The following is a 26509-nucleotide window of genomic DNA, read 5'->3' as shown; positions in this document are numbered from 1 at the left end:
CCTGGCCTGGCGTGGGAAGAGAGCTTGGTCATCTGGCCATGCCCCAGCTCATCCACTTGGTCGCGCGGCACCACCTGGGCCCCTCCTGCACCTAACATTTCCATCAGAAGCCGGGCATGAAAAAGCCTATGTTCCCGCATGCGGGTGGGTGCGCCTCGCTGGGCCGGGACTCAGCATTGCCCAGTCGCACCCCAGCCCCTCCTCGCGCACCCCTGTCCTTAGTGGAAAAGACCCACGGCTGCGGAGTGCACGGAAGGCCTTCAACCAGAGCTACAACCTGCTCGCGAACAGCTGCCAGCACAGCCTGGCCCGGCCCTGCACAGCCCCACCGTCAGCTCCAACAGGGCTTCCTCAGTCTGCGACTGCGAAGGCGAAAGTGCACAGGCTTCAGTTTTCCAGCTTTATTGGAAACTAGGGCTGCGCGTGGTAGACAAAACACTGGACACCCGTAGGGCCTAGGCCGAGGGAGGGGCAGGGCTTGAGGGGAGGGCTTTTGGCCAAAGATGTGGGTGAGTCGCAAGGGTGGACCAAAATTCTAGGGCTCTAGCGGGCTGAGACCAATCCACTGGGAGGGGGACTCCAAGAGAGGAGAGGGAGAGATCTAAGACAAAGAGGTGTAACCTGAGGGTCTGGCTCAGTGGAAGGTCTCCACCTCTACCACGGTCCAGTCACCCTGCGGAGAGGCCACGTCGTCCGGGGAGAAGCTGGTGACCGACGTGATGCTGGCGCGGGACTCGTCCAGGGGAGACAACAGTTCGGCCCAGCGGCCTAGTTCGGCGTCGCTGAGCGCAGTGCGGGCGCCCCCCGTGCTGCCGCCTCCCCCCGCACCCCCTGGGCCACCGCTGCTGCCGCCCGCGGCACCCTCTGCGGCAGCTAGCAGCAGCGTCCGGCTCAGCAGGTGCTGCACGACACTCGCCTGCAGCGCCCCCAGCGGCAACTCGCCCAGGCGCGCCGGCTTCGCGCCCCGCGAGGCTGCTCCAGCTCCAGCCCCAGCTGACGCCTTCCCACCTCCCGCGCCAGGCCCGGGCCCTGGATCCAGAGCGCCTGTGGCGGGGGTCGCCGATTCAGGCCCTTCAGCCTCGTAAATGGTGCACAGGCCGTCAGCAGCGCTAGACCCGGCAGCAGGAGACCAAGGCAGGGGCGCTCCTGCGGAGAGAGGCGTCAGGCTGGGCAGAGAGCTGGAAGCCCTGCCTCCGCCACACGACTCCGCCCCTTCCCTCAGCCTCGCCTGCGACCCCGCTTTCCTACGGTCCCAAGATCTCGCCCCTCCTACTGCTCTGCAGAGTCTGGAGGGCTACTTACCTGGGGTGCCGCGGATGGCCAGTGGCGGAGCAGAACCTCGGATCCAGACCGCCGGGTGGCAGGCGGCGAGTTCTGCATCGGCGGGAGGGGAGGCCGGGGCGCCGCCCTCGGGCCCGCTATCGTAGCCGCGCAGCTCCTCGGGCGTGCTCGTGGCGCTGCTGCTGTGGCCTGCGAGGTCCGGGCCGCTTAGCGTACTGGACGGGCTGCGCGAAGGCGGCGGCGGCGGGCCGGGGGCCAGCGCCAGGGTCAGCCGTGGGCCCGGGATTGGGGCATCGGGACCTGGGGTCGGGGGTCGGCGTGGGGCCTGCGGAGGGGGTGAGGCAGGGGGAGAGGGAGAGGCCTGCAAAGAGGGCAAGGCCAGGGAAGGTGGAACCTGCAGAGGGGGGGTGGCCAGAGAAGGAGGGTCTTGCAGAGGGGGTGAATCAAGAGAGGGAAGGGCCTGAAGAGGGGGCGAGGCCAAAGAAGGTGGAGCTTGCAGAGGAGATGTGGCCAGGGGAGAGAGAGGGTCTTGCAGAAGGGGTGAAGTAGGGGGAGAGGGAGGGGCCTGAAGAGGGGGCAAGACCAGAGAAGGTGGAGCCTGCAAAGTGGGCAGGATCTGAGAGGGAGAGGGTGGTAGAGAGGGCGTGGTCAGAGGTGGAGTGTGTGGAGGGGGCACGGCCAGTGAGGATGGAGGGGCCTGTAGAGGTGGTGAGGCCCCAGATGGTATCTGTGTAGGAGGAGTGGCCAGTCGAAGGGGCGTGTCTAGAGGAGGTGGGATCTGTAGCGGGGGCGTGGCCAAGGGAGAGGGCGCTCCTAAAGGAGAACCCTGCAGAGAGAGTGTGGTCAGAGAGGGAGAGGCCTGTAGAGGGGATAAGGCCAGGGGAGGGTCCTTTGTGGGAGGCAGTGTACAGGGTGTGGCCTGAAGAGAAGGTGGAGACACGGAAGGACTGGTCTGCGGAGGGGGCGTGGTCAGAGGGGAGGGCGCCTGCAGATGGCGTGTGGCTAGGGGAGAGGGCGGGTTCCTCAGAGATGTTGCTTGAGGAACAGGGGCTTGTAGAGGGGCAGTGGCTGGTGGTAGAGGGCTCGCCAAAGGATGTGTGGCCAAGGGAGAAGGGAGAGCCGGAAGAGGGGTTAAAGCCAAAGAAGCCTGGGTGGGGGACATACTCAGCAGAGACGGTGAAACTGATGGAGAATTTGAAGCCAGAAAATTGGCCATGGCCAAGGAAGAGGCAGATGCCTCGGGAAAAGATGTATTCAGGTGTGTGGGCGGAGCTTGCAAGGGGGGTGTGGCCGGCGGAGTGGGGAGGGCCTGCAAAGTCAGTGGAGCCGAGAGGGAAGGAGGGGCTAGTGGAGGGGGCGTGGCCAAAGGACAGCTAAGAGCCTGGGGAGGAGGGGTGGTCGGTGGAGACGGAGGAAGAGAGTCCCTTAGGGGAGTCTCTGGGACATGGGGAGGCGGTGCAGTAGGACAGGGCAGAAAAGATGTGGCCAAAGGAGGAGAAAGGTCCCGCACAGGGGGTGCGCCCTTCCTTGGCGGTGTGGCCTGCGGGGGACGCTGAGCTTGCAGTCCTTTCGCCTTGGGCTGGGAGGGATGCCCCAGAGTCCGGGGTGTTCCAGCCAACGAGGCCCCGGAGCGAGATGGGGAGGAAAGAGGGGTGCCGCTGGAGCCCAGGGGGCGCGAGGTTGGCCTCTGGAGGCCCACGCCGGCGCTGGGTCGCCTCCTGGCGGCAGAGCTCGGCTCTGCTGTGCTGCGCTCAGGGGCGCTGCTCACTGATTTCCTGGAAACCTCGGTCGAGGGCCGCTGCCGGGCACTCGGAGCTACCCGAGGTACACCAACCTCAGTACCCGCAGCCCGTGACCGACGGGAGATGGCTGGGGAGGGGGCGCCTGGGGTGGACTCGGAAGAGTCTAGGGACAAAGCAGAAAGCCGAAGAGTCACAGATACTTACCCGCTGGTCGCTTTCACAACCCAGAAACCCCTTTCATCCCCAGGTCACATACCTCTCCGTGCCCCGGAACTCAGGACACTCCTTCTGGGAGCTTCTGGGGCTTTTCCTCTGGCCACGGGTTCCTCAGATGGGAGCCGAAGCCCCTTCTGCCCAAGAGGGCCTTGCCTGGAAACAGGGAGGGAGGCGGCTGTGCTCAGAGCTCCAGCTTCTTGTTTTGTTCCCAAGTCTACACTTCCCCGTCTGTAAAATGGAGCAGATGTCCTCTCGGCCAACCAGTAATAGCTTTCACCAATTTGAGCCCAGTGATCTTCAAGTGCTCCCATGCACTTTAATTAAAAAGTACCAGATGGAGACACTAACTTTTGCCTAAGGGACCAGGGTAGAGGAGGGCGTGTTACCTGGTGGGCCCGCTGGCACGCCCCGGGCTAGAAATACAGCCTGGGCCTGTGGTCTTGGCAGGCGTGCGTTCCCCTCTCCCAGCCGCTGGGGGCCTGGAGGCTGTGGAGAGAAGGCCGAGTCGACGCAGAAGTCCAAGAAAGGAAGGGGAGGCTAGTGCCTCAGAACAAAAGGGGGCAAGAAGATGGGGTTGGAATCAAGGAAGGAGGCTAGGGTACCTGCGCTCCGGGGGCCTGTCCCAGCACTCCGCGTAGATCCCACCCGGGGAGTAGCCTCCGGGAGAGCTGCTCCCCGGCTGTCCCCGGCTCGCTCTGCCAGGGGCCCTCGCCCTGCAGCTCCCGCTGCTCCCAGAACTCGGAGAGCCGCGCTGGTTACTGGGGGAGGGGGCCTTGGAGACCCTGGGGGCCGGGGGGTCTGAAGGCTGGGAGAGCGAGAAGTGGGGGTCCGCCCGGCTGCCCCTGCCCTGGTCTTGTCCCTCTTGTCCATCCCGCACCTGATGAGGAGACAGACTGATCAGCATCCGAGGTCCTGGACCTCTGCACTGCCTGCAGGGACCTGGGTCCTGGCACCTCTCAGCTCCTTCCCCAGCGTCGCCACCCATGAGCGCCCAAACCTCTGCCTCTGTCCACTTCCTTCCCACCCACCCACGGCTCACCATCGCAGCTGCTCACGGCTGTCCCCAAGTCCTGCTCTCACCGCCTTCCTCCAGGCCCAGCCTGCCTCAGCCCACCTCCCTCTCCCGCCTCATCTCCCTTTCCTGATCCGAAATCCACCCCCTCATCCCCTTGGGGAACCTGACCACCATCCTCGGGGACAGAGGGCTGCCACAGGTTCCAGATGAGAGGGACGGGAGAGCACGCCCAGGACTCCTTGCCAGGCCCCAGCGCCGCCCCGGGCCTCCCTGAGGGATGCAGGCACCTGCCGGGAGGAGGAGCGGCCCCGGCTGCCCGCGAACGGACTCGGGGAGACAAAGACCCGCTTCCCGAGCTCGTCCCCTCCCCCAGCTGGGCCCTGGGCCGCGCCGCCTGTCCACCTGCTGGCGCCGAGCTCACCTCGGGCTCCGGCCTCCCGCCGCTCCACGCTGGGTAGCCTGGGGTGGGGCCGGGTGGGAGCTCAGCGGTGGGCCGCGAGCGAAGGGCAAGCGAGGGGAGTGGGCGGCGGCGCGGGGAAGCGGGCCCGCCCCTCGGCTGCGGGCAAGGGAGAAGGGAAGGCGCTGGATGCAGACCCGGGAGGCGGAGGCGGGAGCGCGCCGAGTAGAGGGGAGCGCGCGTAGGAGGGAGGGGTGGCTTCTCTGAGGCTGCGCCTAAGGACCCCAGGCACCCAAACAGAGGAGCTTTAGGGGAAATCCCTTGAGGTCCCCGACCTGGCCTAAGCTTCCTCCCCACCTCCTGCCACAGACCCACACCTGCCGGGGCCCCCACCCCAACCACCTGGCAACCAAGGCCCGCCTGGACGCAGATAGGCTGAGCCTTGGCAACCAGGGGGCTGGACCATCGCGTCTTGTGCCCAATCAACCAATCTGGCCGGTCGGTGTCCCTGGCCCTGTCCTTGCCTTTGCGACCGCGGAGGCGGACCCCCTCAGAGTTCTCGGAGGGGAGAACTAAAACCTAAAACCTAAAAGCTTTTCACAGACCCCCGGAAACCCCCTACCTGGTTGGAGTACGGACAGTGGTGGGAGAATGCAGTCCTGGAAATGCAGGGGTAGACCCCCGGTTTGGGGGAAGAGAGGAAGAAAGGAAGGATGAGAGGGAGAGAGATCACCTTATCGTGAGAGAAGACCCAGCCTTCTGCAAGGCAGAGCACCCCCACTCTCCACACCCTCCCAAGTCACATGAAGTCAAGTCAGCAAAGGCTTTCTGGGAGAGCTGGGCTTTGGAGAGGGGATCAGATTATGGGGGGGGGGCGGTTCTGAGCGTGTGAAAACTTGGCTGATGGGGGAGAAGGACTGTTGAACCACCCATTGTAGTCTCTCTGATTCCTGACCTTCAGAAACTATGTGAGACAATAAATGCTTGTTGTCTTAAGCTGCTAGGTTTGGGGGTAGTTTGTTACACAGCAGCAGATAACTACCTTAGGCTCACAGAACCTTAAAAATTGGGTATTAAATATCAAGTGTTGGTGAGAATGTGGAGAAACTGGAATGTACTTTTGATGGAAATGTAAAATGGTGCAGCCACTGTGATTCCACTTATATGAGGTCCCTAGAGGGCTGGAATTCATAAAGATGGATGGTCCAATGGTGGGTGTCAGAGTGAGAGAGAGGGACGGGGAATTTGTGTTTAGTGGGGACAGAGTTTCAGTTATGCAAAATGAAAAAAGTTCTGGAGATAGATGGTGGTGATGGTTGCACAACACTGTGAATGTATTACTGCCACTGAGATGTGCACCTAAAAATGGTTAAGATGGCAAATTCTGTGTTTCATGTGTGTTTTCCACAATTGTTTAAAAGCCTAGATAGTACCAATGTATGAAAACTCACAAACTGCCAATGGAATGTAAAGTGGACAGTCTGTAGAACAATTGAAAAGCGTTGTACGTGTGTCAGACGACCCAGACATTGCACTCAAATGTCTACACCTGAGGCAGGTGCCCTATAGCCTCCCCTGTATTCCCTGAATACCTACAGTCCCCACATGCAGGGAAAGTCAGAAGTTCCTGGGAGTTAATGTTCCCTCCATCCCCTTCTCCAGAGCATCCTTCAGCCATGACAGACAGGAGCTGGTGCATCAATGCTTCAACTCCCTCGCCTCTGGAGTGGGACAACTTGGAGGTGTGTCTTCCACCATCTCCCAGAGCTCTCCAGCACAGTGGAGCCCCAGGCCCCCACATTGGTAACCTGCTCATTCACTCCCATTGATGCACTCTTATTAACTTTTACTGGCTTCCTTACCTTCCCCATTGCCTTATCATTAATATTTCCTGAGATCACCTTCTAGAGAAACTATTTGCCTCCGATTCCTCACCTCAGTGTCTGCATCTAGAAGAGCCCAAACTTAGACAACACCTCAAGCATCCATCCATCATTTACTGAATGCCCACTGTGTGCCAGGCACCAACCCAAGGGCTTGGGGACATGGTGAGGAGCAGAAGAGACATGTGACTGGGGTTCAGGGGGCTTTGATTCCCGTGGCCTCAGAGACTCTTGCACAAGTGGACAAAGTGGTGTGTAACAGGACACTCAGCCCAGCATAAAGCTGGAAACAAAACCAGGAGTTTCTCCCAAGGCTAGAAAAAGAGAAAGAAAATATTTGTCTAAAAATGTCCTGGGCCTTACTACCACTTCATTTCACCTCACTTTGTTATATACTGTCACACTTGACACAAACTGACATTATCTTGTTCCTTTATTTGTTTGCATTCTTATCATCTGTCTCCTGAGCATGCGCACACAGTCCCAACTAGAGCAGATGCTCTGAGAGAGAAGGTGGTTCTGCTTATCTTGTCCACACAATGAAGTTTTATCTTTGGACTGCCTGTGGTCGAACCCACAGGGATTTCTCCAAGCGCCATGCCCATTGCAGGGTTTCACAGAGGAGCCTAAGTTCAGGGGGTCCCAGCCCTCAAGGTTCAGACTGCCTCTGATCTGGTGAACTCCTGGGTTTCTTTTCCCCCTGGGAGAGGGGGTCTCACTCACCCGACCTGGTCCATGTCCCCTCTCCCTTGAGTTTTGCAGGCAGAGCAGATCAAGGTCAAAAACGGCTTGTCTAAGACCCAGCCCAGGCCTCTGAGGGTGGGGAGGAAATCGTGGGGGTGGGGAGGCAGTCTCACTTTCAGAAGCCGGACTCCCAGACTGGACTCTAGCCCCAGCTCACCAAGCCCTCTGACCTCTGAGCCCACCCTCGACCAGGACCTGGGAGCAGCTTGCTCCCTCTCCTCCCCCATTGGAGGGCTGGGCAGGGTCAGCCCCTACTCTGCCCAGCTTCCCCTGGGCCCTGGTCACTGGTTCCTTGATTGAGCCTTGAGGCCAGGTGGCTCTGCACCTGGAGGTGAAGGGAGGAGGAGGACTTTCACGCGTTCTTGACAGGATCGATACAGCCTGGCTCCCAGAAGGGTGCCCATAGGTTGGTTTTGGGAACCCAGCGCCTCCAGCCCCCCTCAGTTTCCACACCCCTCCCCACACCAGGTCCGCCCCACTGCAGCACAGCCCAGAGTTCTAAGGCCCTCGGCTCCTCTGACCAGCCCCTAGCTCACTTCGGGGACATCAGGATGAGGATCGTCCTCCCCGCCACGATCCCGCAGTGCCAGGAGTCGGGGGCGACCTGGGAGCGCCCTAAGGGAGGTGGGGCCGAGACGCCCGGTGGGCGGGGCGGGACGGCTCCCGCCTCCTGTTCCTCCCGCCCGCCCGCCCTGACTCACCCAGCCTGGCCCGGGAACTCTGCGGGAGTCCGGGCCGCGCGGGTCCCAGGGACACAACAGTTGGAACCAGCATCCGGCCTGTGCGGTGAGTGGGTGACTCTCCGCCCCTGGGGACCTGGCTTGTGGGGTGAGGATCTGACCGACGGGAGGTCGGCCCCAGGTGCGGCTGGCACTGTGACCTGAGCCCAATGCCTGCCTCCAGGGCACACAAGGAGCCAGGGAAGGGTGGAGGGGTGGAAGTGGGGACACGGGCAGAGAGAGGCCCGGTTCTGGCCAGCCCAAGGGCGCCTGTCCAGGGAGCCCAGCAGGCCTGGCCAAGGACGGAGTGAAGATCAACAGGTTGGGGTCCACTCTGGGAGTCTTCACCATGTTTTTTCCCTCTCCTCCGCTGCTGCTAACTCATCCCTGTGAGCCCTTCAACTCTGCAGACTCCTACCACGTGGGGGCCTCACCAGGCTGTCCCTTCTGAGACTTGACTCCCCCGTCTGACTCCGGACCCCTAAGCCCTGGCAGGGCAGCTTGGAAAACTACTAGGTTGTAAGTCCCCAGGCCTGGGTCCCAGAACAGGATCTGTGACTACTGGGCCACCCTCCCCAACCCAGGCCACAGTTTCTCCCTTGTGTAAAAGTCAAAAGTTGGACCTTGTGCCCTCCAAGGACAGTTGCAGGGCTGACAAATGTCACTGTTTCTTCTTTGTCCCTTAGCATGGCCTGTGGGTGGGGACGGGGCGGGGAGGGGGTGGCTAGACCAGGAGCACCCACCACCGCCGCCGCCTGTGTGTCTGGAGGCTAGCTGGGGACTGGGGGAGGGCCTGAGAGAGAAGCAGCAAGTGGAGGCATGGGTGGGTGGAGCTAAGGCTGAGTAGGGGCCTGTGCCCGGTCTCAGTCTGACAAAGACACCCCGGCCTGGTGTGCAGAGCAGCCATCCCCCACACCATCTCTTGTCTGCCGGAAGGAACCCCTTTATGAGGTTCTTTTGGCAAAGATGCTTCATCTCAGCCACACGTTCTCACTCAGCATGGAACAGCACAGGCAATCAGACAGAGGGGACTTGGGGGTCCCATCTCAGATGTCACTTGTAGCTGTGATATCTTCAATAGGTTATTTTACTACCCCAAGTCTGGAGAAAGAGTGTCCCTACATCCCAGGGATAAAATGAGGCACTGAGGGTCTAGTGGCTGTAAGTTAAGTTCTCTGTCTCCATGCCCCCATGAACCCTTCTCCCTGAGCCCTCCCACCAGCCCTGTTTAGACAAAAGGGGGTCAGCCTGTGTCTGCGGAAGCTTAATGGTAGGTTTGGGATGACCGAGACTGAGTCACGGAGACAGATAATGATAACCCCATGTCTGCCTCTGATGCTCTTGTGTATACACCTTGTTCCAAGGGAGACTCTAGGCCATCCGCTGGGGACCCTGGGTGTCTCTGCTTTGTCTTTAATTGTGGACCCAGGATGGTCAGTGGCAGACCTTCCTCCATTTCGAGATGGGTCCTGATGGGTGGCAGGGACTCAGAGGCCTGAAGAAGTTGTTCCCTGCCCATCTGTCTGGCAATTCTGCCACAGCCCCAGAGTTACCATTCTGCAGTTAAGCAGTGGAGCAGCATCCCTTGAAGGGACAGGTAGCCAGAAGTGGAAGGGGGCATATGGCTGGCTCCTTGGTCCTGGGTCTCCCCTCAGCTCAGTGTGTCCTTGCACTTCATACACAGACACTGATATGCATGCTCTAGAACGCCCCCATGTGTCCGTTTTGGTGGCTGCAATTTGGCCCCTGAGGGCTGCTGAGCTGCCCTGGGTGTATTTCTTCCAGATTCCCCAGTGCCTAAGACTGTGATGCACTGGGCATCTTTACTCTCCTTGTTGGTTAGGACAATCTCTTTTTTTTAATGGAGGTACTGGGGACTGGACCTAGGATCTCATGCACACTGAGCATGCACTCTAACACTGAGTTATGCTCTCCTACCCCTTGTTTAGGACAGGACAAGAAACAGCGTGAGGGATGGGCCACTGGGTGAGGAGTCCTGTGCTGTCTGTGTACCCCCTTGCGTGAGCCTGGTGATGGATGAGTCAGGGCTTGAGTCGGGGCCCCAGGTATACAGGGTGTGTGCAGGTGTGTCCCTGTCCCTTGCATGCCATCCCTGGGACAGAGGTGGGAGCCTCTGATGGGATTAAGGGGTGTGGTGGACTGTCTGCTCTCATCCTGGTGGGTGGGGCCTACATCCTATATTCCTGCCCACCCCTACCTTGTCCTCACTCAGGAGTAGCCCCTAAGGCCTTCAAGGGTTATGGGGACCAAAAGAGAGGCATAGAGGTGTCAGAGCAATTGGCTGAGGTGTGGGACATGGGCCAGGTTCCCCCCCAGGAGATGGGTGGGAGGCTGGAGGACCCACTGGTGGCCCAGATACCTCCCTTCCTTGGCCAGTGCATGCCCAGTGACAGGCTGTCAGGGTGAGGACAGCAGGCTGTGTGAGAAAACTGCATATTGGAGAGCATGGATGCTGGGAGGGACGGACCGGCCTAGGAGCCTCCTCGGAGACAGTGGGGGCCTCGCTGCCTCCTTCTCCTCCCCCCTCCAGTCTCAGGGAGAGAGAATGAGGCTCCCCACCTGCCTGCCTGGGAGGATGACGTCCCAGCACATGGCCCACGCCCCTATGTGACTTGTGCCTGGCTGTCTGTATCTGGAATAATGATACCTTGGTCTAAAATGAAACCCAGGGACAGACAGAGTGGGCCGGCCGCCCAGGAGCCTGGCAGCCCAGCCCTGTCCCAGTCCTAGGTGTCACCCTGGCTCTTCCCCTGAGAGTTTTCCACTTCCTGCTCCTCTGCCCCTCGGCCCATCCTAGCACTCTCCTGCCCTGCCTCTCAGAGCCCAGGTCTCGGTTTTCTGCCTCAGATTCTGGACACTAGCCCCTCTAGAAATCCAGGTGTCCCAGTCACTGTCACCACCCCCGAGGGCTGACCGGCCTTCAGCTTCTCCACTCCCTGCCCCTGGGGCCCGTAACCAGAGCCAGGCTCCAGCCGGCTTTTCCGGTTGGAGGTTGGAGGTGGTGCCCAGAGCGCCCCTGAAGGGGGTGGGGGGGCCCCACGCCCCGGAAGTCCTGAGCCTCGGGACTCTCTCTGGGCCTGTGGTGGAGGGAGCCTGGGCTGGCCGCCTGACTACTGGGTGTCTGGAGTCAGAGAAGCAGAGCCAGTGTTTCGGGATTGGCGTCAAGAGTGGGAGGAGATGCCTGGGTTCCGGGCGAAGGCCACACGGGCAAGCTGTGGGGCAGGGGCCCCGTGGACTGCCCCTCCTGAGCTCTGAGAGGGCAAGCAGGGGTCCCAGGAAGCAGAGGAGGTGAGGCCCGCAGTCGCTGGCCTCCCGGAGGTCTGGTGGGGGGCGGGGAGGGTACGGGAGCACGCAGCTTGTGGGTTCTGCCAGATTTGGGCAGGGTGGAGCGCGGACTGGGAGCAGAGGACTGTGTCTGGCTCTTCTGAGGACCCAGCACCAGGCGCCCCCTTCTGAGGGTCTCTCCCGCTGCTTCCTGCTCTCCCACAGGCGCTCCCGTAGACGGGATGATTCCCGTGGCAGAGTTCAAGCAGTTCACGGAGCAGCAGCCCGCCTTCAAGGTGCTCAAACCCTGGTGGGACGTGCTGGCCGAGTACCTCACGGTGGCTATGCTCATGATCGGGGTCTTCGGCTGCACCCTCCAGGTAAGGGGCGGGGCGGGGTCTCTGGGGGCGGGGCTTGGGTTCCGGAAGTCTTCCCCATTATGGTCTCACAGTTGTACAGACTGGATGTCTGAACTCTTAAGTGTTGACAGGAGAGGCAGGCGAATGTGCTCCATGCCTCTCTTCTAGATTCTGGTGGCCTCTGGTATTCCTTGGTTTATAAATGACATTCTCATTGTATCTTCAGAGCCTTTTCCCTGTGTGTGTGTGTCCGCGCGTCTGTGTCTCTATGTCCAAATTTCTACCTTTCATAAGGACAAAGTCCTATTGGGTTAGGTCCCACCCCAACGACCTCACCTTAACTTGATTACATCTGCTCTACAAAGGCTATTTCCAAACAAGGCCACATTCACAGGTATTGGGGGTTAGGACTTCAACATCTTTTCCAGGGACACAGTTAACCTGGCTCTTTTTTTCAGATAAACTCTGATGCTCAGAGCTTTATTGACTCCTCCAAAGTCACAGCCAGCTGGGGACAGTTGGGGACTGATCGGGGCCACTTCTGCCTTCAGCCTGCTTCCTCCCCTCCACCCTGCTGCAACTTCCTGGCCACCCAGCCTCTTCACCCTCTTTTGGCCTCTCCCCCATCCCCAGGTGACCCAGGACAAGATCATCTGTCTGCCCAGTCACGAACCCCGGGAGAACTTATCGGAGGCCCCATGCCAGCAACTGCTGCCTCGGGGGGTCTCGGAGCAGATGGGGGATCTCCGGGAGGTGAGCGGCCTCAAGAACAACCTGGACCTGCAGCAGTACAGCTTCATTAACCAGCTCTGCTATGAGACGGCCCTACACTGGTATGCCAAGTACTTCCCCTACCTGGTCGTCATCCACACGCTCATCTTCATGGTCTGCACCAGCTTCTGGTTCAAATTCCCTGGCACCAGCTCCAAGATTGAGCACTTCATCTCTATCCTGGGCAAGTGTTTCGACTCACCGTGGACCACGCGGGCCCTGTCTGAGGTCTCTGGGGAGAACCACAAGGGCCCCACCGCTGGGCGGGCAATGGTGACCGTGGCAGCTGCTGCCGGGCCGGGGAAGGCTGGTGAGGGTGAGAAGGAGAAGGTGCTGGTGGAGCCCGAGAAGGTGGTGACTGAGCCACCAGCTGTCACCCTGCTGGACAAGAAGGAGGGTGAGCAGGCCAAAGCCCTGTTCGAGAAAGTCAAGAAATTCCGCGTGCATGTGGAAGAGGGGGACATCTTGTACACCATGTACATCCGGCAGATGGTGCTCAAGGTCTGCAAGTTCTTTGCCATCCTGGTCTACAACCTTGTCTACGTGGAGAAGATCAGCTTCCTGGTGGCCTGCAGGGTGGAGACCTCAGAGGTCACGGGCTACGCCAGCTTCTGCTGTAACCATACCAAAGCCCACCTCTTCTCCAAGCTGGCTTTCTGCTACATCTCCTTCGTGTGCGTCTATGGCATCACCTGCCTCTACACGCTCTACTGGCTTTTCCACCGGCCCCTCAAGGAGTACTCCTTCCGGTCTGTGCGGGAGGAGACGGGCATGGGGGACATCCCCGACGTCAAGAACGACTTTGCCTTCATGCTGCACCTCATTGACCAGTACGACTCGCTTTACTCGAAGCGCTTTGCTGTCTTCCTCTCTGAGGTCAGCGAAAGCCGCCTGAAACAGCTCAACCTCAACCACGAGTGGACAGCTGAGAAACTGCGGCAGAAACTGCAGCGCAATGCCCGGGGCCGGCTGGAGCTGGCCCTCTGCATGCTCCCGGGACTGCCTGACACGGTCTTCGAGCTCAGCGAGCTGGAGGCACTGCGGCTGGAGGCCATCTGCGACATCACCTTCCCCCCGGGCCTCTCGCAGCTGGTGCACCTGCAGGAGCTTAGCCTGCTCCACTCACCTGCCAGGCTGCCCTTCTCCTCCCAGGTCTTCCTGCGGGACCGCCTGAAAGTCATCCGGGTCAAGTGCGAGGAGCTCCGCGAGGTGCCCCTCTGGGTGTTCGGACTGCGGGGCCTGGACGAGCTGCATTTGGAGGGGCTCTTTCCCCCGGAGCTGGCCCGGGCGGCGACCCTCGAAAGCCTCCGGGAGCTGAAGCAGCTGAAGGTGCTGTCTCTGCGGAGCAACGCCGGTAAGGTGCCAGCCAGCGTGACCGACGTGGCTGGGCACCTGCAACGGCTCAGCCTGCACAATGACGGGGCCCGCCTGCTGGCACTGAACAGCCTCAAGAAGCTGGCGGTGCTTCGGGAGCTGGAGCTGGTGGCCTGTGGGCTGGAGCGCATCCCCCACGCCGTCTTCAGTCTGGGCGCACTGCAGGAACTCGATCTCAAGGACAACCACCTGCGGTCCATCGAGGAGATCCTCAGTTTCCAGCACTGCCGCAAGCTGGTCACGCTCCGGCTGTGGCACAACCAGATTGCCTATGTCCCCGAGCACGTGAGGAAGCTTCGGGGCCTCGAACAGCTCTATCTCAACCACAACAAGCTGGAGACCCTACCCCCGCAGCTAGGCATGTGCTCCGGTCTCCGCCTGCTGGACGTCTCCCACAATGGGCTGCGCTCCCTGCCGGCCGAGCTGGGCCTCCTCCAGAACCTGCAGCACCTGGCTCTCTCCTACAATGCCCTGGAGTTCCTGCCCGATGAGCTCTTCTCCTGCCGCAAGCTGCGGACATTGCTCCTTGGATACAACCACCTGCGCCAGCTCTCGCCCCAGGTGGGGGCCCTCAGGGCCCTCAGCCGCCTAGAACTCAAGGGCAACCAGCTAGAGGCACTGCCCGAAGAACTCGGCCACTGTGGAGGGCTCAAGAAGGCAGGGATACTGGTGGAGGACACCCTTTATGAGGGGCTGCCGGCAGAGGTGCGGGACAGGATGGAGGTGGAGTGAAGCCAGGAGGGGCAGGTGGAGATAGAGGCCTTCCGGATGCTACCTCATCTCCAAGGGAGGTGGCCAAGTGGGTTCAGGTCAGGAGACGGGGAGCAGACATATCAGGCTGCTGGGGCCTAGGCAAGATCCCGGGACTGGTTTGTCTGGGGAGAGATGGGAGGCCATGGATTTGGGGTTGAGCAGAATGGAGGGATTAACTCAGTCATCAGATTCTCAGACCAAAACCACACCTGTGTCTTTGGCTGGCTGGCTTGCTCCCAGCCCTGGGCCAGAACTCCTGCCCTCCCCCGTCTAATTCAAACAGTGCCATGTATGGGGGGGTGGGCACATCCCAATGGGATTTCAATCCTCTCCCCTGACCAGAACAGCTTATATCTGGAGTTCTCTCCCAAGGAGGGGACACAGACGCAAGGGACTGGCTCCTCCTACCCCTAACTTTGATGCTAATCTCCTATTTATGAGTTGTTTGCCACAGACATGTGAATTCAGAAAAATGGTTCTCATATTTGGCAATTCCTCAAAATCAACATCCCCCAAACAAAACATTCCAGGCCCCACCCCTGAAAGACTGACTCAGGAGGCTTGGCTGGAGGTCAGGAACTTGTCTGTAAATATAAGCATCCCAGGTAATTCTGATGCAGGTGGTTCCAGGCCTGTATGTTGAGAAGTGTTGGCCTACAGAGCAGATATCTGGGTGTCTAGATTAGGGATTCTGAACTTCTTTTTAGGTCCTTAGACCCTTTGAGAAATCTGATAAAAGGTGGGCATCTCCTTCCTCAGGAAAATGCTCATGAACACATGCATGAAAAGTTCTGCAAACAACTTCAGGCATTTTAACAGATTCCTCCAGAACCCCCAGAGGGCTAGTCAGGGACACCCTAAGGATTGTGGACCCCAGGTTAAGAACACCTGCTGTGGAAGGTACATTTTTCTAAGGACAGGCAGGGACTTTGTCTTTCAAATGTTCCCCATGTGAGGAAGTGTACATCAGTGAGCGCTCAATAAATAATACTATGAGAACTGTAATTCTGATCTCTTGTGTCCACTCCTCACATTGTCTAAGCTTTTGATTTCACCAAACCAAAACGCAGCAAGTGGCAAGTCACGTGACAGGGTCAAGGGTACATATGAGTCTCTGACCGTGAGCAGAGGCAGAAAAAGACCTCAGCCAACCAGGAGAAATTAGGTAGCATCATAACTTTTCCTAGAGAACTGCTCTTCCTCTGCTTTCCCTGTTATCCTCCTGGCTCCACAGTTTTGCGTCTGTTCCACCCGTAAGAATTTCCACAAGCCTTCAACGTTCATCAGTGTTCCTGTGCTGGAGCAGGCAAGGCACAGGCACAGCCTACTTGACCCTGACCTCCTGGGATCAGCCACCTTCAAGGTGTCTGCAAAACGTGCACCAGAGAGCAGAGGCAAGTTGCGCTCCGGGGGACCAGAGAGCAGAGGCAAGCTGTGCTCCGGGGGACCCAGGGTTCCAGATAGGGACATTTTCCCAGCACTCTTCAGACCAGTTAAAGAAAATGTGTAGCGTGTGGCAGCACCACCAGGGCTTGTCTTCTGCATTGTCCAGGAGCTAGGCTCACATTCTGGGGGCAGAACAGGTTGGGGAAGTCTTACAATGTCCCAGGCAAGTCTGACTTGGAACTCCCTGGCCTTGACCTTGCCCCCCCTCCCCAGTCGCCGAGATCAGGGGTCACGCCGTCGGATTCCCAGTGGCCCGTGCCCTACCCCTCCTCTCCTGCTTGTCCTCTGCCAACCCTGGGGCTGCTGAAATGGAAAGGGCTTCCCATGGGTGCCTAATTACGGTGAGGAGGCAGCAATTAAGCATAACAGAGATCCTAATGAAGCACTGTCCGAGTTGAGAAAGGCAGTTCTGAGAAGGCGTGGGTGCCAGCGAAGGCCGGGCCAGGAAGAGAGAGCAAGCCTGGGCACAAACAGCCCTGGCGACCACCAGGGACAGCGGCCGGGAAAACTGCCAAGGATGCGCATGCGCAGCGGATGCCACGCGGGTGACTTGGTCTCCAGCTCTGTACGCTTGCGCGCTACTTTCTCCACCCACCGCTCCGGGCGAAAAGGCGAACGGATTTCCACACAGCGCCTCTTGCCGGAGCTGTCGGGAATTCGCGCATGCGCATCATAGAGGGCGGACTTGCACGTTGCCAGGCGCAAGCTCTAGGTGGCGTCATCCCTCCGGCTGGGACGAAACACGCACGCGCGGAGGTTCGCACGCGTGAAGGGCGGGTGCGCGCCGCGGGCATGCGCCGTGAGGAGCGAGACGGCGGCTCGGCGGGGTCATCCCAGCGCAGGCGCAGTGCGGTGTTTGTCTGCCGGACTGACGGGCGGCCGGGCGGTGCGCGGCGGCGGCGGCGGCGGGGAAGATGGCGGCGTCCTCCCTGGAGCAGAAGCTGTCCCGCCTGGAAGCAAAGCTGAAGCAGGAGAACCGCGAGGCCCGGCGGAGGATCGACCTCAACCTGGATATCAGCCCCCAGCGGCCCAGGCCCAGTAAGTACGGCGGCGTGGGGGAGGGGGCGGGCGGGGCGGGACGCGCGCTGCGGAGGCCCCGCCCCCGCGCCTAAGCCCCGCCCCTGCTTCCGGGGCGCTCTTGCTCCTCCCCCTCTCCGCCCCCTTCCCCGCTGTCCGCTCGCGGGGAGAGGGTCACGGTGACCCGGGGCGCGTGGGGCCGGCGGGCTCCTGGGCAGCCCTCTCCTTGCCTGAGGGTTCCCCGTTACGGGGTTTGGGAGCCTAGTTACCCGGCTCCTGGCGAGGCCTCCCGTCTATTGATCCTCCCCCATCACTGTGATCCTCAAGAGCCTTTATCACCCGCGAGCCGTGCTCCTACTCCCTGCGACCGCGACCACATCCAGCCCTTCCGTAGACATGGACACATCCCTTCTGACCAGCTGATTCCTCTCCCGGCATCTCAGGGACTGTGTCAAGAGGCCCCCTCCCTGCGCTCCGCAGCTGGGTTCTTGTCATCCAGGTTCAGCAGATGATCCACTCACGCTAGCACACACACACCTGGCCTGGGGACACCTGAGCTCACTTGTCCACGTATAACCACCCCTTGTACCTCCAATCTGTTGATTCTCTCCCTCCCTCCTTGTAACTGTGTCTGGAGCTCCCTTTCCCCTGTCTGGGACCTTGTCACAGCAAATCCCCCCCTCCACATACAGCCTACTCACATACACCAGGTCCCCCATGCTCCTCTGACTAGTTTCACTGCCACCATTTTAGCACCTGTGTCTGGCTCCTCCAGAAATACACACCCAACTCCCAAGCCTGGTAACTTTGTCATCTTGAGTCAAGTGACTTTCCTCTCTGCACACATCCACACCCATCCAGCTCAGGGACACCTGAGGCCCCAGTGTGATGCTGTCTAGGCATCCTAGTGCCCCTGCACCTCCTTTCTGATTCCCTGATCTCAGTGCCTACCTCCCTGGCATCTTGTCATCTGGAGTCAACACCCACACCTGGCCTGGGATCACTGCGACCCCATCTAGTCTCCTTGTTACATCATACAGAACCCCCTCCCCAGATCCTCACAGCTCAGAGAGAATCAGATTCTGCCCCCCACACACATGCTTTCTGTGTCTCTCTTGACTCAGCAAATTTTTTTTTTTTAATCCCCTCTGAAATGACTCTTGTATTTTCTGGAGCTCCCTGTGGGGTCATCCTGACAGAGGGGCAAGAACCCTCCTTATCTCCCTGCTCACCCAGCCTGACCCTCATCCCTGTGTAGGGTCCACTCCCCATCCCTCCCTCTTCTAACCTGGGTCATCGTGGGTTCTTGCTGGAGATGGGGGTTGTTCTTGGGGGTCCAGAGAAAGCCCGAGGCGGTAGTGCTGGCATTGGACACTGCCTGGGGTAGGAAGCCCGGCCAGGACTAGAGGGTTCCTGCTGGTCTCTACAGTGCTGCTCCCCCCACTCCAGCCCCAGTGTGGATGAGACAGTCCTGGGTACCGGGCCTGGGCTTCCTTCGGGCGGCTGTCCCAGATGCAGAGTGATGCACGGCGAGGCTCATGGCGAGCAGGCCCCCGGGGAGCCCCCTTCCAGGTGTCTGTGTCTGCTCCATCCCATCCTCCCATCTCTGTCGGTTTCTACCCATCTTTGCGCCTCCCCCTCCTCCTCATTATGATTTGATTTCTTTTCTTTTGGACGAATCAGTTGTTTCTGTTGTGATTTATCGTGGTGTTGTTTTTTTTTTCTTCCTTTTCCCCATCCAGTTATTGTGATCACTCTAAGCCCTGCTCCTGCCCCGTCCCAACGAGCAGGTACCAGCCTTTTTGTCATCGCCGCTTGGACGTCTGCACCATTGACCTAACCGCTGCCCTGGCCGCAGAATGCCATCCCCTGTCCCCCATGCTGTGTGTGTGTGTGTGTGTGTGCGCGCGCGCGTGTGTGTGTGCACGCGCGCATGCACACATTTTCCCCTCACTCTCACTTTGTCTTTCCACATCATCAGCGTCTGGTCCACCCAGTCTTTTCCTCTGTGTCTTCTCACCTCCCGCTCCTCCCTTCCTCTCGGGCTCAGATTTGGACTCCCTGGAGGAGGAAACAGGCTCCCTCACTGGCTGGGAGTCTGTCGCCTGCCAAGGGGGTCACGAGTGTTCGTGCGTGTGCAAGCATGCCTGAGCAAGAGGGAGAGAAAGTTGGGCCGGTGCGCAAACTGCGCCAGCTGATCCACCTCAACAGTTCAGCAAACCTGTGTTGCTTCCCCTAGGCTGTGTAGCCCTGGGCCCAGGGACACTGTAGTGAGCAGGAAGGACCTCATCCCTCTGCTGCAGTGGGGGTGGGGGTAGGGAGAAGTGGAGGGGCCACCGTGCCTTGGAGGGAAGGCACAGGGCAGCAGGGTTGGGGGTTCTGAGGGGCAACGGGCAGTCGAGGAAGCCTCTGGAGAAGGTGGGATTGGATTAGAATCTCCTGGGAGGTTGAGGGGAGCGCAGGGATGGAAGTAAACAGCCCTGCCAGGGCCCCAGGGCAGGTGCCAGTGGGTCTGGGAGCAGATGAGGAGGGGACATCTGTGTGCGTGGGGGTGTGTGTGAGAGGCCGGGTGGGTGTCTGGCCCTGTTGGTCCTTGTGTGTGTATGTAAGTGGGACTAGATTGGGCAGTTTTGTGGTGGGGTGTGTGTGTGTGTGTGTCTGTGTGTGTGTGCATGCACACATTTGTGTGTAAAAACGGGTGAGCTGGCTCTGTGGTGTGTCGTCTCCCGTCTGCATGTGCGTGGGGTTTGTGCCATGCTGTGCGTGTGCACGTGCGCGTTGACTGACAGCCTGGTGCGTTTGTGGCTCCTGATGGCCGCATGCCCCCTGCCCCCCCAACCCAGCGTCCTTTCTCATTTTCTCTCATTCATTTTTCTCCCTCCACCCTCCCCACCCCAGCCTCTTGCTCTCACTCTGCCCTTCCGACCTGCCATTGGCCCGTCACCACTGTGTTCTCAGGGGTTTTGTATACCTCCCCCCACCTTAGACACCCTACACCGGGCCCCCTCATATCACTTCAGTTCCTGGGGAGAGCTGGAAGCCTCTATCCCCCACACCTTTTGCCCTGGGCTCTGGGGCAGCCCTCAGAGGGCCCGGAGGACTGTTGGGTGCGGTGGGGGGGTCCTCACCCCAGAGATCTGACGGTGCAGGGCAGAAAAGGGACCCAGATCCCTGAGAGTGTCTCCAGGGTCCTAGCTGGGAGAGCACGAGGGCCAGCAAGAGCCTAGAGGTCGTCCAGCCAGATAGGGAGGGACTAGGCTCTGATTCTGGCCCTGTTTGAGCAGAAAAGCAGGAATATTAATGAAGCAGCGCTGGAACAGCAGGGAGGGCACAGAAGGAAAGGCCTCCAGGCCAGCAGAGGGCATTGGGCCCGGCCATGTCCCTGGAGTCCCCACGCTCTTCTGTCGCTCCTGCCAGACCCTCCGAGGACTGCAGACCAGCCTCAGACCTAACCCTCGCTCTGGCTGTGGTCAAGGTCCTGGGCCAACAGGGCAAGGGAAGTGCCCAGTTGCCAGTGGCTGAACCTTGTCTTTCTCTACCCCTTGGTCACTGAGCCCACATCACTGGGTGCGCGGACAACTGTGGGAGGGAAAGGTGGGCCGTGCAGGAGGTGGGGAGAGAGGAGGGGGCGTCAGCTGAGGGCTGTGGGGAATGGTAGCCCCAGGCCTCCTAGCCTACTCTCCGCAAGGGGATGAGCCTAGGGGTTGCTTGTAGCCAGCGGCCTCCCCGGCCAGGGGCTCCCTTCTGGAGGCTATATGTTAGGGGCTCCGGGGCTGGAGAGTTCACCGGAGGGTCACCTGTCTCTTCTAGGCCATGCTGACCTCTGTTCCCCACCCTGTGGCTGGCCTGGCCAGGGAGGCTCCTAGTCCCCCAGGGAACCTGCTCTCCTATCCCAGGCTCCTCTCTGGCCTGTCTCTGCAGCGCCTCCCCTGGGCAGCTGGGCCCCAAGTCTCAGCTCCCGCTGTCTGTTTTCTGCCCTCCCGTCCCCTAACGCCGCCTGCCCATCCTGGGGTGCCCGCTGCCTGCCCGCCTGCCCGCCCGCCTGCCTGTAGCATGCCCAAGCTGTCCGCATGCAGGCCGCTGGGAAGAACCAAACTCCCCGCCTGGCCCAGTGCCCATCCCCACCCCCCTGAGTGCCGCTGGCCCCTGGAGGGGCTGCGCCACCTGGATCCCCTCACCTGAAGGACACAGGCCCAGCCTGGGATCCTGGCCCCCACGCCAGCCCTGGCTCTGCAGGCCGGGTCAGGAGGCTCCCTGCTGCTGGCCAGAGTGGCCCTCCCTGACCCTGAAACAATGCTGGGCGAGGCAGCTGGAAGCCTGGGTCCCTCGCCCACCCTCTCCCCAGGGTGGTCACCTCACTCATGTTGTGCAGCCAAGTTCAGGGCTCAGGCTGATCCCAGCGGCGGTCCCGCCTTGCTTGGTCCAGAGTGTGGGTGTAGTGGCTCTGGGCCCAGGTGGGGAGGAAAGGGACCCAGCGGGGAGGCCGCCTGGCTGAGGGATGCCGCCAGCCTCTGGGCCCCATTTCTCTGTCAGGGTAGACTTGGGGTGAACCCTCAGCCTCTGGGACCACCCCTCCCCCACCAGCCCACTGCACATGCTTCCAGGTCTTGGGGGCGGGAGAAGGCACCCTAAGAGTGTGCCGGGGGCGGGGGCTGTGCAGGCCTACCTGAGGGATGCTGAGGAGGGGGAGAGGAGGGGCCCAGCTGGGAGCTAACCCCCTCCCCACTCCTGGTTCTCACCCCCCCAGCCCTGCAGCTCCCACTGGCCAACGATGGGGGCAGCCGCTCACCGTCCTCCGAGAACTCCCCGCAGCACCCCACGCCCCCCGCCCGGCCTCGCCACATGCTGGGGCTCCCATCAGCCTTGTTCACGCCCCGCAGCATGGAGAGGTGAGCTGCCGGAGCTGCCGGGGGAGGGTCAGGAGGTCAGTGCGGGGCCATCCCCAGGGAGGAGCCGGTGAGATCCATGGGAGCCCTTGTGTGTAGGGGGCTGAGGTGGCTTTGGGTTGGTCAGACCCCCTCCCATGGCACCCACTCCCTGTTTTCTCAGCATCGAGATTGACCAGAAGCTGCAGGAGATCATGAAGCAGACAGGCTACCTGACCATCGGGGGCCAGGTACCACCCTTCCCTCGGCCCCCCAGGGGTGGGCCAGATGCTGCTGGGAGGTCCAGCGTCGGGGTGGGGAGCGGAGGCCCGCTGGACCCCCCAGCCCTGGCTCTCCTCACCAGCGCTACCAGGCGGAAATCAACGACCTGGAGAACCTGGGGGAGATGGGCAGTGGCACCTGCGGCCAGGTGTGGAAGATGCGTTTCCGGAAGACGGGGCACGTCATTGCCGTCAAGGTGAGCCTGTCCCCAGCCTGGTCCCCGCTCATGTGGGCCCTGTGCCCCAGGTTTGGCACTGAGGCGCCTGCTGTCCTGTGCAGCAAATGCGGCGCTCGGGGAACAAGGAAGAGAACAAGCGGATCCTCATGGACTTGGATGTGGTGCTCAAGAGCCACGACTGCCCCTACATCGTGCAGTGCTTCGGGACCTTCATCACCAACGTGAGCCCCGGGGACCCCTCCCCAAGCCTTCCAGACTGGTCTCTCAGCCAGCCCTGTGCCCCTGCCGCTTCCTGGGACTGGAGCCTCCCTGGGGTGGGCAGGGGGGTGGGTACAGCCACGCACCCCTGCTCAAGCTGCTGCCCGGTGCCCCTGCAGACGGACGTCTTCATCGCCATGGAGCTCATGGGCACGTGCGCTGAGAAGCTCAAGAAGCGGATGCAGGGCCCCATCCCCGAGCGGATCCTGGGCAAGATGACGGTGGCGGTGAGTGGCCGGGTGGGGTGTGGCCAGGCGGGCGGCCCCCCGGCCGCGTGCCTGCACCCCCGTCACCAGCATCCCCACATGTTCCCGCCACAGATCGTGAAGGCGCTCTACTACCTGAAGGAGAAGCACGGCGTGATCCACCGCGACGTCAAGCCCTCCAACATCCTGCTGGACGAGCGGGGCCAGATCAAGCTCTGCGACTTTGGCATCAGCGGCCGCCTGGTTGACTCCAAGGCCAAGACGCGGAGTGCGGGCTGCGCCGCCTACATGGCAGTAAGTGGGGCTCAGCAGCGCCCGGCAGTGGGGGTGTGAGGGCTCTGGGCGCTGCTCCCACCCGAGCCACAGGGGTACATCCACCCTTTCCCACCTCCCACCGGCAGCCTGAGCGCATCGACCCCCCTGACCCCACCAAACCCGACTATGACATCCGGGCTGACGTGTGGAGCCTGGGCATCTCCTTGGTGAGTTGGGGGGCGCTGCTTTTGGGGGCCAGGGATGGGGTCTTCTTGGGGTGTGGAAGCAGGCGCCAGGGAAGGGCAGGACCCCGTCCTCGGCCAGCCCAGCCCTGCCCGTCTCTCTCCCAGGTGGAGCTGGCGACAGGACAGTTTCCCTACAAGAACTGCAAGACGGACTTTGAGGTCCTCACCAAAGTCCTACAGGAAGAACCCCCACTCCTGCCCGGTCACATGGGCTTCTCGGGGGACTTCCAGTCCTTCGTCAAAGACTGGTGAGGAGCCCCGGCCCTCCACTCTGGGAGGCGACGCAAGGCCAGGCTGCAGGGGGTGCAGAGGGGCCTGCAGACAGGAGCCAGGCCTGGACCTGGGAGCCGAGGGTTGGGTTTGGACCCAGCCCGGGGGTGCATCTGGCCCTGTGGGTGTTTGGAGCAAGCCAGGCTGCGCCAGGACCGAGGGCTCTGGGTGTCCTGCGCCAGGGAGCGGGCTCGAGTGAGCAGGATGTCCCCCTCGGAGCTTCCCGGGGGAGCCCACCCACCTTCCCGACAGGCATCACAGTGCCCCTGGGGTTGGGGGGCCCTAAGTGCAGACCCCCGGGGCCTCCCTGCCTTCCCAGCTGTCAGCACAGGGATGAGCAGCCACTTCTTCCCCCAGACCCCTGACTCAGTGGGAGGGCCACCAGGCCCTGCTCCCGGCTCTCACTTCTCTCTCTCCTCCTCTCTCCAGCCTTACTAAAGATCACAGGAAGAGACCAAAGTATAATAAGCTACTTGTGAGTATCCGGGGCTCTCCCAGGCCTGTCCTAAGCACCCCCCCGTCCCGCCCAGCTGGACACCCAGTACCCAAGCAAGGCCAACAGGCAAGACGCCCTGGTCCTAAGCTGCACCCCTCACTTGGATCCCCCAGGAACACAGCTTCATCAAGCGCTATGAGACGCTGGAAGTGGACGTGGCGTCCTGGTTCAAGGATGTCATGGCGAAGACCGAATCCCCACGGACAAGCGGAGTCCTGAGCCAGCACCACCTGCCCTTCTTCAGGTAGCCGAGCCGGCGGCGGGCACCCCGCCGGGGGCTGGGGCGTGGCCACAGGCCCCCCTTCCCCACCCGGCCACCCAGCTGCCCGCCGGGGGAGCCCTGGGACCTAGACGGCCACCGAGGGCTGAGGACAGAAAGTAGGGGGCGCCCACCCACCCCCGACTCCCTGCCCCCAAGCCGTGGACAGACGGGCCCATCAGGCCCCAGCCCTTCCCGTCCCGGGGTCAGCCGGCCGTGCGCGTCCCAACCCCGACAGACACTGTGAACGGAAGACAGCAGGCCGCGAGCAGACTCGCTATTTATTCAGTTGTAACCTCTGGGCTGGGGCGGCCCCCAGGGGCCGGGAGAGAACCCCCGTCCCGCACCCTCCTACACTTGCAGCGCAGTCCCCACCGCCGCCTCCCACACACGCGCGCGCCCTGGCTCCATCTCCCTCTCTTCTGGCACCTCCCTCTCTACCTCTCCGGCTTTCCCAGTCTCCCTCCCGGCCTCTGCCTCTCTCCTAGCCCAGGCCCAGGCCCCGCCACCCCCGGCGGGACCCCTGGGTCCGCTTAGGTCTCCGGCAAGCGATGAGTCTGTCGGCTGGCGTCCTCACCCGGGCAGGCGGGCTGGACGTTGACTGCAGCCGGCATGGGGCTGGTCTCTTTCTCTCTCTTTTTGATCTCAGGGGGTCCTTTTTGGAGTTTCTTGTATTTTATTGTACTTGGTGGGGTGTTTGGGGGGAGGGGGGAGGAGAAGAGCTTGTTTTCATGGGGTTTGTCGGTACCTTCAGAAACTTTTACCAAAGTCATGTTTAGCTGCTTGTGGTGGAAGCCCCCACCCGCCCACTGGCTCTGGGGGGCTGGGCGGGGGACCAAGCCATGGGGGTCTGGGCCACTGCCTGGGAGAGACTAGTCCCAAAGGTGGGCTTTGGGGGGCCCTCCCTCCGGGCTGGTGACTGGCCACAGCTTGCAGGGGTGAGTCAAGGACCTCAGGGGGTGTGGAGGGAGCCCACGGGGCCGTGGCCACACAGGGTGGCCTTCAGGGAAGGCAGGTGTGGGGAGTGGTGGCAGGTGGCAGGCGCTGGTGTGGCAGGGAGGAGGGGGTGGGAGCAGATGGTGGGAGCGGGGCCCATGGGGCCCAGGGAGGCAGGGATTGAGGGTGCGTGGAGTGGATGTGGGGGTCTGAGGACGTGTGACAGGGACAGAGGTGGGGCAGGCCAAGGGCTGGGCGTGTGGAGTCTGTCACGCCCTTGTGGTGCCCCTGAGCGCCCCTCGACTCACCCAGAGCTGGCCAGTCCCCGGCCCACCCCGGGGGGGCCCTGCAGCAGCCAGAGCAGGAGGGAGTGTGTTTCCTTTTTGTTGGTAATGCATGCAAATCAAGTGGACAACAAAACAAAATAACAAAAAGAAAAAAACCCCACAAAACCCAACCAACACCAAAGGTGAGGAGCCTCGCTGGAAGTGGCCGAGGTGACCTAGACCAGGTATCCCTGTCCCTCCCTCTCTCCCACTGACTCCTTACTACTAGGATAGTCACAAAACTCCGCATGTTGAAAAAGTACTCGGTCATCTTCTCTCTGCCTCCGCCTTCCTTGGGGTCGGGGGGGGGGGGTGGCCACCTTCTCTTTCTCCCATCCCCTTTGTAGGGGGATGGGGGCAGGGTGGGGGCAAACGGGCCTGGCCTCGCCTCCCCTGGCCAGGCTCCGCCTCGGGGGCCCTCTTTGAGTAGCCGGGAAGGCCTTGTGGCTAGCCCCAAGGGCCGCTGGGGCCTAAGGCCAGCTGCCGGGGTTTATTTTTATTTAACTTTATTTTCTGTTTTGTGAGTGTGTGTCCACCCGTCCCCCCCGCCCCATCCCCTTCAGTGTTAAGCGAGAGCCTCTCCTTCCCCCGCCTCTCCCATGCCTTCCTCCTCCGTCACCAGTCACCAGCCATCCCTCTCTCGACCAGGCAGAGGGCGGAGCAGGCAGGCAGGGGCCTGGGGTGGCCTGGCTTGGCCCACCGGCCCACGACCCCTTCTCAGGCTGCCAGTATTGCCCCATCCCTTTTTAAAATGAAACACCCTCGTTTGTAAATCCTTAGACGCTCGAGAATAAAACCCTTCCCTTTTCTTCCACCGAGTCTGTGGTGTGTTGTGAGCCGGGCAGGACTTGGCAGTGTAATGGGCGAAGGGGCCGTGAGCCCTGACCTTGGGGGTGGTGGGGCTGGTGGATCAGCACCATTCTGGTGGATG

At 61.1% G+C, this 26509-nt stretch overlaps 3 protein-coding genes across 5 annotated transcripts; 2 read left to right on the top strand and 1 right to left on the bottom strand.

Annotated features, from left to right (window-relative positions):
* Positions 1 to 386: 386 nt before the first annotated feature.
* Positions 387 to 4877, bottom strand: PRR36 (proline rich 36). Its single transcript, XM_072947019.1, has 5 exons — positions 3842 to 4877; positions 3626 to 3725; positions 3280 to 3392; positions 1303 to 3186; positions 387 to 1146 (listed from the first exon to the last, which is right to left on the bottom strand). The coding sequence occupies exons 1-5, from the start codon at positions 4107 to 4109 to the stop codon at positions 635 to 637; spliced, it is 2877 nt and encodes a 958-aa protein (XP_072803120.1). The 5' UTR covers positions 4110 to 4877; the 3' UTR covers positions 387 to 634.
* Positions 4878 to 7985: 3108 nt separating this feature from the next.
* LRRC8E (leucine rich repeat containing 8 VRAC subunit E) lies at positions 7986 to 15544 on the top strand. 2 transcript variants are annotated; one of them, XM_015241094.3, is made up of 3 exons: positions 7986 to 8064; positions 11508 to 11662; positions 12275 to 15544. In XM_015241094.3, the coding sequence occupies exons 2-3, from the start codon at positions 11525 to 11527 to the stop codon at positions 14516 to 14518; spliced, it is 2382 nt and encodes a 793-aa protein (XP_015096580.2). In that variant the 5' UTR covers positions 7986 to 8064; positions 11508 to 11524; the 3' UTR covers positions 14519 to 15544. The 2 variants fall into 2 exon arrangements, with proteins under 2 accessions (XP_015096580.2, XP_015096581.2); XM_015241095.3 differs by lacking the exon at positions 7986 to 8064 and adding an exon at positions 10103 to 11306.
* A 1215-nt stretch (positions 15545 to 16759) lies between these two features.
* Positions 16760 to 26392, top strand: MAP2K7 (mitogen-activated protein kinase kinase 7). Of its 2 annotated transcripts, XM_031689855.2 has the most exons (12): positions 16760 to 17023; positions 18745 to 18792; positions 21750 to 21891; positions 22052 to 22118; positions 22232 to 22345; positions 22429 to 22548; positions 22705 to 22812; positions 22906 to 23085; positions 23193 to 23273; positions 23397 to 23539; positions 23991 to 24036; positions 24171 to 26392. In XM_031689855.2, exons 1-12 carry the CDS (start codon positions 16900 to 16902, stop codon positions 24303 to 24305), a joined length of 1308 nt encoding a protein of 435 aa, XP_031545715.1. In that variant the 5' UTR covers positions 16760 to 16899; the 3' UTR covers positions 24306 to 26392. The 2 variants fall into 2 exon arrangements, with proteins under 2 accessions (XP_031545715.1, XP_031545716.1); XM_031689856.2 differs by lacking the exon at positions 18745 to 18792 and having other exon boundaries at positions 16761 to 17023.
* Positions 26393 to 26509: the final 117 nt, after the last annotated feature.

Source organism: Vicugna pacos, chromosome 22 (assembly GCF_048564905.1).
Source record: "Vicugna pacos chromosome 22, VicPac4, whole genome shotgun sequence".
NCBI lineage: Eukaryota > Metazoa > Chordata > Mammalia > Artiodactyla > Camelidae > Vicugna > Vicugna pacos.
The sequence above is the reverse complement of the archived record's forward strand: the minus strand, read 5'-3'. Positions and strand labels throughout refer to the sequence as shown.